Here is a 12,680-nt window from a genome sequence, read left to right on the forward strand (position 1 = left end):
AGCCACACACAGGAAGGACAAAATCACAGTTTGTGGGAATGCTGCACAGTAGCTTAAAACCAAAACTGCAAAGAACTGGATGCAACCAAAGCTGCAGGGTAGAAGGGCCTAAAAATCCATTGAGAAATTATCCAGGGATCCTCAAGACCCACTTACACTCTGCCTAACCCATGGAAACACACATGTAGGGAAGAGAGAATGCTTAGAGCTTTCTAACTTACTGGGTGTAGGTGAGGGAACTTGTGAACTGCTACTGTGGGAAGGGATTTGCTCTCCTTTCACCAAGGCATCCTGGACTACACTAGGAGAGAAGAGATGTGAGACTGTGGACTGGGTTTGTTGACTACTTGGTGCTCGCTGTGCTGGACCAACCAGAATGTTACTACGGAATTCCGTCACCCTGGGAGCCTGGGAACAGCACAGAAATAGCACAGAGAAAAAGAGAGAAAGGAAAAGACAAGAGGAAGGGGAGGATGGGGGCAGAGGGAGAGAAGGGATGAGAGAAAGGAGAAAGGGAGGGGAAGAGAGAGAGAAAGAGAGAGACATTTATTACCTTGCCTTTCACTAGAAGGAGCAAATTAATACATGGTTAACAACCTGATGACATGAAACAAGGGCTAACATATAAGGAATTGGCAGGCACTGAAGTCAGACATCTGGCAGGACACCAGTATCCTTTCATAACTTAAAGTATTACAACATATCAACAGCATAATAGACTAAACTCTATGTCTATCTTCCTCCACACAGCATTTTCAGAAACCCACTCCAGGAATACTTTCCCACATGCAAACAGAAAGGTGAGCATCCTGGGCTCCTTCTGCACAATTAAGGAAAAGCACAAACCATCCCCATGCAAGGCTCTATGTACACATGGCTCTTTACAATCTCACTGTTGTGTAGGAGTCTGTGAAGACTACATAATGCTCCCAGGGCCATAAAGTAGCTCAATTAAAAATAAGCAAACATAATGCTGAATGCATAGATGCGTATGCTGAGTACCAGGTGAGATTTAGTGGACTAGTTACCTTCCTGAGCACATTACAGCTCTAACTGCTTGCAAATAACAGGCCTAAAAAACAAATACATATTTTTTTTCTTCTCCTTACTCTGACAATTCCAGCTGGTGCAATTGCAACATTAGACTGAGACGTGGCTGGCGTCAAAATCCCTTCTCTTTTTAAAGGTGCTGGAGTTACAATCACAGCTCTGGACTGTCCCTGAAAGGCAGCTGAAGAACACAATTAAGTTAGAATAGTTAATGAGACAAAGAAAAAAAAATGCTGGAGATTATTTTGTATTAAATCAGTTGTCATTGAAGGGGGGAATGGATTAGCAGGCACCTAATTTGTACTGTTTCATTGCAAAACAAAGTGCCACCAGTTTTGGGATAATCTCATTAACCCAGGACTCTACCACATCAGTTATTTCTGACTCTTCTAGCATCACTGCACTGTTTCAAGGTGAATTTACACAGACATTCAGCCTATCAGGGAGGTTCAAAGTGTCTTCATTCTCTCAGACTTGGGGTTGAGAGGATCATCTTCACCTCTCTTCTTGGATCTCAGGCTTGCACTGCTGACCCAGAGAGGGTCAATGAGAGAAACCATCTGAAGGATGCAGGTTCAGTACTTTATGCTTCCTTGTACACACAGTAAATCCTCCTCCCTCCTCACCACTTCACTAAACTACCTTCTTTCACTATCTATAAGGTCTTACAGCTGCAGTACATAACACACAAACACAAGACAACCAAGCATGATTGGGAATCAGCACCAAAATTCCAGAAATCAGGCTAAAGAACCAGGAATTCTGCACTGTTAGAGGTAATTGTGAATGGCAGCACTTGAGTCCACAGAGAAAGTTACAAAAAAGACTTCTTTTCAGAAGTCTGTACTGGAGTCTTATCTCCATGACAGGAATCAGGATTCTTGCTCTAAGGTTTTTTCAGCATCACAGTATTCAAACATGAATCCATTCAGATCTCAATTGAACCAATGCAGATGTACAGTTAATAAGATGACATTAAAGCTGACACTGTTCACCCCCAGACTTTACAGAGAACATGAATAACCATCCTGTGTGCAAAGACACAACTTGTCTATGCTTTATGAGAAAACTAAACCAAACTTACTCAGTTTCATTCCAGCCTGGACTGGCTTCAGCTCTGCTTTGTACTAATAAAGTCATGATGCACAAAAAGTGTCACAACAGCTCAGCCACTGCCAAGCTACCCCTGTGAATTTTGGTACCAAGATACTGAAGGACACGCCCAGTAGAACAGGGAGTGAGGGATATCCAGTGTCCTCTCCTCTGCTGTGTTGTCATCTGTGATTGTGTTCTGAACCCAGGAAAGTTTCTGTATAGGCTTTATTAAAAAAGCCTGTGAGTTTCACAAACCTTGTGCCAGCCCTTGTGTGGGTCTGTCTGGCAGAGAGCACTGCTGCCCTGATACAGGGAGATCATTCTCTGAGCATTCCCACATGTAAAGCTGGAATCACAACCATTCCACTGTTCATTAATGTTCAGTCTGACTTCTGACATCTCTACTGAGCTGAAGAGCTCAGTGCATTAATGCTGCTGCACAAACTTGGAGTTTCTGACCTCCACATTTGAGTAACTAAAAGCCAGCATTATTTAGATGCCTCTTTATATTTTTAATGTTTCTATCCCATACATGCATCAGACTTTTCCTCTCAAACTCACACAATTTATCCTGTAGTGGTGATAACAGAGTTCTTTCCCATGTGAAGTCTTGCAGCTCATGAGACAATCTGTGCAGGCTTTTGAGTCCTTGTATCACAGGGCAGTAAACGTTACACATCTTTTCCTAACACAAGTTAAAATGTAATTTGTGTTACAGTCATGAGATCATTTGTTTGTTCTGAACACAAATGACAGGCATAAATGCCTCAGTTAGAAATACTGATGTTTATTTTATTGCTAAAAATAAATCTCCCGTTCTTTACATAAAATCTTGGATGTGATCTCTGAGCTTGATGTCCCAGCAGTTTAGGAGCAGTGTGACCCCTGGTCACATGCCATTACCAGGAATAAAAAACTGCAACAACTTCCAATCTGGATGAGAAACAAAGCCATTGGTTGTGGTGGTCTGGGAATACCTGATGAAGCACTGGGAAAATGATACATGGGGTGAGGAATGACCCAGGAAGCACCAAGACATCTGGAACAAAGGCTTTCTGAAAAGGAGCTGTCACCAGTGCTTTACCAGATGGAGAAGGAATGCCTTGACTGCTGTAGGTGCACAGATTCCTGTTTTATTATGTACTACAGACAGGAACACTGCCATAACACCATAATGCTATCAATCATGGCCCAGCTTGGTCCCAGTGACATGCTAGAATTAGATCCCTGGGTCTGCTTTGCTTCTGAACAGTGATTTTTTTTTTTTTTTTTTGGTGGGTAACCACAATGTAAGGCCCTGGCAGACACACCTGCTGCTCAGTACAGCCTGTGTCCCATACAGGCAGGGCTTTTCTTGGATTATTGTTGCATATTTCAGGTGACTGAAGTCACTTGGCCCCCAGCCAGCACAAATCAAAAAACTCTGCAATAAGCCCAAGAAAATGTGTACTGCCTGTCCTGTTCTAGCCTTCAGCTTTCCCACAAGAACCACCACAAGCAAAACAAATCCATGTTTGCTATTCTGAGCCTTAACCAATTGGTCCAAATTCCACCCACTGTGGAGGTCCCAGCCTAACAGCTTGACACTCAGACACCAAGCTGAAATCCAGGTGCTCCTGACAGCATCTCAAGAGACTGCAGATTGCTTGAGACAAAAATCCACAGCTCCCCCTGCCTGTCTTACCCCTTCCTCATGGGAAGGATGGATTCTCATCCCCCCTGGTCCTGCTAGGGAGCACTGATGGTGGATGAGAGGCACACTCCCATACTTTCATCTGGACCAATGCTGTTGTCCACTTGAACAGCTGCTCCCAAACCCAGCACTGTACCTGGTGGTCTCAAAGAGCCCTAGGCACACCTGTGACAAACATCAGAATGCATCTGAAGGATGAACACCAGGACCCTGGTACTGCAGAGTGTGGGGATACATGGGCAGGCAGTGACTTGTCCAGGCTAACAGGGTGGATCAGAGACAGGGACAGATCTGCCATTCTACATCCCACACCATCTCCCTCCCATCTCCTGCTCTACTGTGGTTGAATGCTCTGAAAGGGAGAGTTAATCAGAAGAGAATTAAACATCAGACCTAAGGTTTTGATGGGGCAGGAGCAGAGAGCTCAGGTCATCCCATTGCTGATGCACCTACACAGAGCAGCACAAACCTCACCAAGTGATGCACCTTTTGCAGGTCAGCTTTTCACACTCACAACCAAAATGCTTCCAATTCTCCCAGCAGTCCAGAGCATACCACTAAGCAGTGTAGCCACACACCAGTGGATTCAGGGGTTCCTTGGACACCCTCAGGAAGCTGTATTTGTACTTAATATGTAAACTAACATAAGCAAGAAGGTCTCTCCCTCCTGCTAGTCCCACTCAGAAATAAAAACCATTACCCCACCAATGCTTCTCACCTGGGGTGATGAAGGCATTCTTTACCAATAAGGACACTGTTTCAGGCTTCGGAGGAGGCACTATTTTTTGTGACTGTTTGGGCCTTGTCCCAGCACTGGCCAGAGGAACAGCTTTGGGGAGTGCAAATGTCAGTTGGGACTGCACCTGGGGCCGGGGCTGCCCCTGCAGGACAGTAGTCTGGAAAGCCAGGTTACAAGGCACTCCTGCACCTTGCTGCTGCGTCGCCAGGACGAGGCTCTGGCTCTGGCTGAAGGTGGTGGCGGGGGCGTTGTGGGTCAAGGTGGCAGAAGCTGTGTGGGTGATAACTGTAGATTCACAGAGGCCAATCTTCTGGGTTTCTGGGGCAGCAAACGCAGCTGGTGAAGAGCTTAAGCTGGAGTTCAGAGGCACTGCAGGCAACGGGGACTGGTGCTGTTGTGCTGCAGGTTGAAGCAGTGGCAGGGGTGTCTGAAACACTGGCATGAAAGTTTGTGGCCCACTAAGAGACGAGTCGGGAGTGAAGTCTGCTGGCTGGATGAAAGATCCCCCACTTCTAATGCCAGAACACTGCTCAGTGCCAACCTCAGGAATGACAGGAGCAGGTACTGAGGAAGCAATCAGTCCATCACTGATGTTCCCTGCTGGAAGCGTGCTGGGCAACGAACCCGAGGGCAGGACAGGAGACTGAGGGGAAAGAGAAACAGCAAGAGATTCAGACTTGACCCCTGAAACTCTTGGCTGGACTCCTCAGAAGGACATGGCTCATGTTCAGGAGTCTTCACAGCACAAAGCTGTCTGAGATGAGGCTGTCAGAAACACTGAGAAGCTCTTACCTGGGAAGAATGGCTGCTGCTGTCTGTTGTAGCCGAGCTGACAGCAGACACAGAAGGGAAATAACTACTGGAACGACTGGGAGTGAATAAATCTGAAACATGAAAAGTCACCTATTAATTTTCTACTTTTTATACTCAAGGCACAGCACTGCTAGATACTAAAATTCAAGGGAATATAAAGACTATTTAGCAAATAATGAAATAACAAGATTTTTGCTCGTTAACAACTGCATGCTGACTGAGCAATGTGGTGGTGTCTCCCAGAGGAACTGACCTCCCTCAGGGGAGTCTTCTTTAACTTTTTATGCAAGCTGAGGACAACACAAAACTCAGTCCACTGCTTAAGATTCACCTAAACACAGATAACCAAGAGCTGATTCTCAATGCAACCCCACAAAATTCCCCTGATGTTACAGATGCAACTTTTGACTGCCACAAAGATCCACAACCATCACAGTTGTCAGTAGTAGTTTAATGTCATGTGTTCTCTTGCTAGTACCAGAAAATGTTCCAAGGAAAGCAAAGTGTTAAATAACTTCATCACTAAGAAGTGTAAAATGGGAGAAGTTCAGTGATTCTGTGAGCTCTCCTGCCCACATCTGATGTTGTATCTTTTACTACTCAATGAATTAAGAACTAAATGCTATTCTGTTGTAAGGCAAATTAACAGCCAGGTTCAAGCCCTGGAATAAACAATCCCAAAGTGACTCTCACATCCAGGTAAGTAAGGGACTGGGGTCACAGTAACAAGGGAGACTACCCACATATGCATCTGCCTGAAATAATGAGCAATGTAAACGTGTATCAAGTGCTCTTCACCTTTCACTAAAAGATCCTTCCTTCAGTACCTCCAATATTTAAGACTCTGTTAACAACTAGCTCACAAATAACTGAAATTTTAAATAAATTAATTGACTTCATATATGATTCTTACCCTGAAAAGGCTCAAAAGTATCCATAAAATCAAAATTTGGTTGGAGTGGAATAAGCCCTGGTTGAATCATGTCAGCATTTCCTAAGTGTGCTGCAAAATTCAAGAGAAAAAAATTGGATTAGCTTCACGTTAGTCACACAGGAACAGCAGCAAAAATTCAGCATTTGGCTACACCCCCAACACACACTCTGCAGTCAGGCTTTGCCAGGGATGTTTACAGAAAAACTGCTGCTGAAATGAACTGAGCATATGCTTTTCTTCAGAACTGCACCACAGTTCTGTAATCAAACCACTGAGGAACAAAACTTTCAGCTAATGAAATGGAAGAGGTGAAACCTGAAGGCTCTAAGGGATTGCCAAACTTGGATGGCTCCTGCTCCCAAAACTCCTGCCCTACCCTTGCTGTACAATACACAAACTTGCTGGGAAGCACAACAGCTCATAGCACAGCATTTTAAAATAAACCATCATCTGTTTCATTTTGCCTCCAGTACACTTCATGTAAACCAGAGTTGCTCTGGATTTGCTCAGACAGCTCAGACATCAGTGCAGCAAGGATGATGCACAATGGACATTCACTGTCCCTTAGACAGTCAGTGCCTTGACTTGTGAGAGCACTGGACAGAATGGGGTAGCTCTTGGGATTGTTTTTACAGGAGATTTGCACTTGTTCTGAGACACATCCAAAAAAAAAACAAAGGCAGACTCTTGGCAATACACACACACATGTATGTTTGAAGTAAAAATGCCTTCAGCACTGATAAAGCTAAATACTGCTCATTACTTACTCAGAGCAACACTAGAGGACAGTGCTAGAAGCAGCATGTAAGAAGCTAAGACAGAAATGAAATTTAGATGAATAACTGGGATTCCATAACCCATAAAGCATTAGAGAGCTCCAGTCTCTGATCTATTTTTATCTGGTTCAGTAAAGACAAATTTCTTGGGCCAGACCAGAAAAGCAGCAAAGCAAGAAAGCACACTTGTCCCAAAAGTTCCCACTGCTAACAGCCAACAAATACCTATGTCCCTGGAATTTGGCCAGGAAACAAGCTGATGTGAAGACAGTGTGGAGAACAGTGTGTCAGTGAACTCAGACATAAGCATATCTGCATCCAAGAGGCTGTCTTCCTCCATAGGGACAGGGGTTTCTCTGCCATACCTTCTCTTTTGCCAGAGAACCACATCATCATCCTACCAAAGGAAAGGAAGAAAAGTCAGGCAAGGAAGCAGTGCCAGCTAGGACTCAGTAACAAGATGAAACAATGTGCCAGCTCTCCAAGAGCCTGATCTTTCTGGGCACCCAATACTAATTATCATTTCTTCTATCACAGCAGTTTACATTCAACTCTTGCTCCATCCAATTTAAGCTACAAGTCTTACATTGCTGTCTACAGTGCAGAAACATTCAGGTGCCCAAACTTAATTAAGGCAGAAGCAAGATGCTTGTCTTTAGATTTTAATCAATGCAAGCTACTGCACGTTACAGCTTTGTTACTTATTGCAGATTCTACAAGCAGAAATACTGCCACTTAGCAGCAGCATTACCTACCCTGACCAAACTTGAAAGATCTTCATCTTTATGTTTCTGTAACTGCAAAAGGAGAACAAAACAAATGTTAAAGTTGGAATAGGTCCTGCACATGCCAAGAGAAGACCTGATTTTGCAAAACTTTTAAGATCCAATCATGCACTATTAGTCCCTGCACAATAATTTTTAGTGAAGTAGGACTAATCAGATGAGTGTGCTCGTGTTAGCTTATCATCTCTTCTAAGTATTCTTGCATGCTAGAAAATGTGACATCAGAACTTAAAAAGCAACAACATACTGATGAAGTTCAAGTAAGCTTTATTCACTGTGTAAACATACAGACCCTTTTTTTGAAGTATGTTCTCCACTTGTGGTATTCCCTGATGACTATTTCAATTCTTCTTTTCCAGTATTTCCCTTCTGTTGCAGTGGCCTGAGAACACAAACACACCATGAATGGCATGGAATCACTGAATGGCTTAATGTTCCCTAAATTTCCAAGCAAATATTGTGCAAAAGAAAGCATGTTAATTCTGTTTGAGCTCATGTATCAGCAGCCCACACTGTCAGAGTTCAGCTATCACAGAGCAAACCTGACAGTACTAACTTCATCTTCCCCAAATAAACAAACAAAGAGATGATGTCTGCACTGTCAGCATCTCCCACAACCAATAGGTAAGAAATGCTTAAAAAAAAACAATTGTAAAATTAATTTACTAAAATATAATGTATAAGCCATCCAATATCCTGTTATGCAGAAAACAGGCAATGAGAGTTTCACTCTCTTGTATGAACACACACACACACAAAAGCTGTTCAGAAGGACACAAAGAATTAGGAATCTGATGTTTAAGTACTCAAACTTGTGTTTGCTCTTTTTGTGAAGTTACCTTTATAGAGAAAAAGAAACTTCTTGTCTAGAAATCACACCTCATCAATTAAATAAAGGCATAGAAAACTCTCCCAGGGTCACTTAGATCCAATCCTGCAAACAGTCCTCACTCTGATTTCCCACTGACTTTAGCAATCTCCAACCAGAAGAGAGCAGTGGCTGTCAAAATCTTACCTGTTCAAATTACACTTTTATGGCTTTTGTTTCCCTAAACTAGAACTTAGACATAAGTTATGTAGATAACAAGTGTCCTTCTGGCTGCACCTTCATCATCTCAATACAGTAAGCATATAAAAATGGCTTCAGCAGCAAACCTGCTTGATATTAAGGGTCCTTCTAATTAAAGACATCAGAGCAAAGAAATGCCATGCTCCTCTCACACTTAGTGAACAAGAAAAATCTTGTTAGCAGCTCTAGAGCTCATTAGTCTGTCCTGTGGGTTTTGCAGACCTCTGGCCGACGATGTTCATCGACATCAACAGAACCATCCAGGGGGGTCACAAAGTGGCACACTGGGTTCTTGCGCTTCTCCAGGTCTGAAACAAGAATGAAAATCTGAGTGCTCAGCACCTGCAGGCTCTGCAGAGAGCCCTGACACTTCAGAGGCAAAATATAAAAGCCAGGATTCCTTCCGAGAGCCAACAGTAAATGGGGAAGTCTCAGGCTGTGCTTGGACTGCTCAGGTCAGACTCTGTGTGGACATCTCCAGAAAGCACTGACCCAAAGGCACTGCCCTGAGAGCCTCTGAGACACCGAGGCCTCCAGCAGATGTTTGAGCTTTTCATTAGAAAGCAATTTCAGTTCTCTCTTGCTTCTTATATTTATGTCTCTCAGGAAATAACTCGTAGCAAGCAACACAACCCAACATGATACTTACACTGCATGTACCATGCCCTCCAGATGGCATTATTGAGACGGATTTTATCTCTCCACTGAAGTTTCAAGCCTTTAAAATTTTTCCATTTTGGTGAAACCAGCTTCCCACTGAAACAGAACAGACAACAATCATTCTGCTTTCAGGTTTTCTCTTCCCCCTCCTTTCAAAACAACGAATGCCCCAAAACCTGTCAGAAGAAAAAAGTACAAACCACACTTCACCAGTGACAAGCTCCACAGCTGGACTGGACTGATCCAGGTGCCAGAAACAAGTCCAATTTTCAGGAGTGCTTCACATTCTCCTCTGCCTGCTAACAACTGTCACCACTGGCCTCACAAGTATCTTTATCAGGACTGAAACTCATTTCACCAACACTTTTCTCCCTGCCAGTATTCCACCTTCTCAAATGTCAGGCTATGAGCTTCCATCAACCAAGAAGGAAGCAAGGAAGAGAAAAAGCAATTAGCTACTTGCATTCCTCTCCATAGCTGGGTTTGATGACACTTGACACTGCACAACCACACTTTTTTTATGCTCAATGAAGTCCAGGAAAGCTCTTCTGGATTTTTTTAATTTTTTTTCTTGTGTACTAGTACACCCACAGACCACTTTTCAAAATACATCTCCCCAAACCCCACTTCTAAATTCTGAGACTATTCCAGTTTACTGAAGGATCTCCAAAATAAGTACTTTATATCACTTCTACTCAGCTGCTGTGGGTCATGGCAGACAGTGGTTCTTCATCTGTTTAATGTTCTCCCCATCTCTACAAACTCTCATCACCTTCACAGTGCTCACTGCAGTCAGTTCTGCCTCAAGATCATTGCACACCCTGTCTTATCATCCCTCCTAAACCTGGATTAAAGCACATCTTTTTCTGTTTCTCATAAGAACATGAACAGTTCAGAGACAGGAGCTTAACCTCATGATGCTTCATCAACACTGACAAAATGCCCACATGCCTCTGACTAGGAAATCTGTCAACTTCATGTTCATCTCTTCAAAGCTCTGCCAAAGCAATAAAACTCTGATCATCTTCACTTAAAGTAACAAAAACCAAATGCTTTTCTAAACAAATAAACAAAAATGAACTGTAATTAATGCTTATGCATTCTGTTTATTATCAAAGAGCCAATTAAAACCAGAATGAAAACACAAATAGTTCAAAACATTTTCTACTACATTCTTACAAAATGCTAAAAAAAACCCCAACCCCCAAAAAAAACAGTTGTGCATCAAAAGAAGGAAGTTATTAAGAACCTATTCTTAAAATAATTATTATTTTTAGTTCCCTTGGGAGCAACACACAAGTCCAGCTTGAGGTCAGAAGTGAAACAGCTTCAGTCCCAGTGGAGAGGAATCAGCATGAAGCTGACAACAATATTTAGACACTCTTCCAAATTCCAAAGTCAATGGGAAGTTGATTACTTTGAACAACACTGAGTAAAAGCAGATGCCTAGGTGAAACCCATCTTCAGGCTGTTAAGCAGCAAAACAAAAACAAAAAAATCCCAACTGGAGAGACTCACTGTCTGCTGCTCTTGCCAGCTCAGTATCTAAGCCCATGCCAACTCCTACAAGAAATGCAGAGTAACCTGTCAGCCAGACAGTCCCAGTGTACCTGCAAGCAGAAAACACCACTGCACAAATGGTCCTTGCTCCTTCTCCACTGGTTTGACAGCAGGGAGGAGGAGAACATCCCAAGGGAGGCTTGGATCAAACACACCATGGTACCACAGGGACAGCTGCATCCATACCAGCCAGCAGCACGTCCTAGAGGATGCTGGCGATGCCCAGATGGTGCCCAAAGAGAGGAGCACAGAGAGAAACCAGATGCTTGGTTAATTCTGCAGGTTGTGGTGGTGCCAGAAGAGCAGCCTGTGGTACCCACGGTGAGCCAGCTCATGCGAACAAGGATGGAGGAATAGTGACTTGCAGATCTTCGTTGCTTCAGTCCCAGATCAAACCAAAGTGGCTGGAAACATCTGGTGGCCAAGGTGCAATCCATTCCAGCAGCTCAGTACAGCCTCCCATGCAGAAATCTCCACCTCCTGAGACCAAATGTGATGAGATCCCAGCAAACCAACTGAAAAAGCTTCAGCTGAGAGAGATGGAATTCCCCTTTGGACACAGGGCCCCCAGCAAGCTGTGGAGGAGTCCAAAGTGTTTTCCAAAGAGAAGCTGCAGAAGTGAGGCTGAAATTTCCACTCCCAGCAGCTTTCACCCATGAAGTGAAATTTGATTTTTAGTTTTTAATTCAATAAACTGAAATGCACACAGGGAGAAGGTATGCACTCAAGCACATTACAAATCAGACGTTTCACACTGGCAATGTCCATTTTTAGGCATAGTTTTGCCTCTGAGAATCTCATCTCTTCCATGTTAACACACAGAAAAAAGCATTTCAGGCACACACAGCACCTATGGAGGGTTCTTCCCTTCTTGTCTCCACAGATTATTTTTTTTAGGGGCTGCCTTCCACAGGTGACTGGCAATACACAGCATTTTAAGTGTATGGGCAACAAATATCATCTGGAAGAGCAGTTAATGAATGATCTTACAGGACACCTGGGTGATGCTTTTGACTCAGTAGGGACCATGCAATGGGTGAGCTTCTTCCTTAACAGGGATGAGGCAAGTGGGACACCATCCACAGCTGTTAGGATGACTTCCAATTTAAACCAGTATCTCTCCATAACACTGGAAAACTATCCAATCTATAAAGTCAGTAGAAGAACTCCTGCCAAGATCAGTAGAAGCATGATCAAGCTCTGATATGACTCACAACAGAAGAATCCCCTGTTCTCCTCCCTTAAATCTGAGGATTTTAAGATGGACTTTGTTCATCAGAAAACCATGTGACACCACCACCCTCAGGATTTGAACAGAAAGACATTTATCTGTGTGCAAGCCCAGAAGTTTGGGGGTTTTTTTATTACTAACTAGCATTAAGAAACACCAGCATTTTAAGAAAAACTGATTTCTACAAAGATGACTTAAGAGGCAGAGAAGGAGAGTTGTAAACATTAACATAAATTCCACCCAAACCAAGAGTAAATCACAGAGGGCTGGTCAGC

At 43.4% G+C, this 12,680-nt stretch overlaps 1 protein-coding gene across 5 annotated transcripts in view; it reads right to left on the reverse strand.

The window, feature by feature from the left end:
* MLXIP (MLX interacting protein) overlaps window positions 1–12,680 on the reverse strand; it is a 42,295-nt gene that overhangs the window by 11,896 nt on the left and 17,719 nt on the right. For 4 of the 5 annotated variants that reach the window (XM_030460376.1, XM_030460372.1, XM_030460371.1 and 1 more), the window contains 10 exons: window positions 9,604–9,710; window positions 9,177–9,262; window positions 8,178–8,267; window positions 7,856–7,897; window positions 7,326–7,497; window positions 6,304–6,393; window positions 5,370–5,461; window positions 4,557–5,220; window positions 1,110–1,231; window positions 222–408 (listed from right to left, as the gene is read on the reverse strand). In XM_030460376.1, coding sequence (XP_030316236.1) covers window positions 222–408; window positions 1,110–1,231; window positions 4,557–5,220; window positions 5,370–5,461; window positions 6,304–6,393; window positions 7,326–7,497; window positions 7,856–7,897; window positions 8,178–8,267; window positions 9,177–9,262; window positions 9,604–9,710 — 1,652 coding nt within the window. The remainder of the gene's footprint in view (window positions 1–221; window positions 409–1,109; window positions 1,232–4,556; window positions 5,221–5,369; window positions 5,462–6,303; window positions 6,394–7,325; window positions 7,498–7,855; window positions 7,898–8,177; window positions 8,268–9,176; window positions 9,263–9,603; window positions 9,711–12,680) is intronic. The other variant, XM_030460373.1, reaches the window with a different exon arrangement.

Source organism: Calypte anna, chromosome 15 (assembly GCF_003957555.1).
Source record: "Calypte anna isolate BGI_N300 chromosome 15, bCalAnn1_v1.p, whole genome shotgun sequence".
NCBI lineage: Eukaryota > Metazoa > Chordata > Aves > Apodiformes > Trochilidae > Calypte > Calypte anna.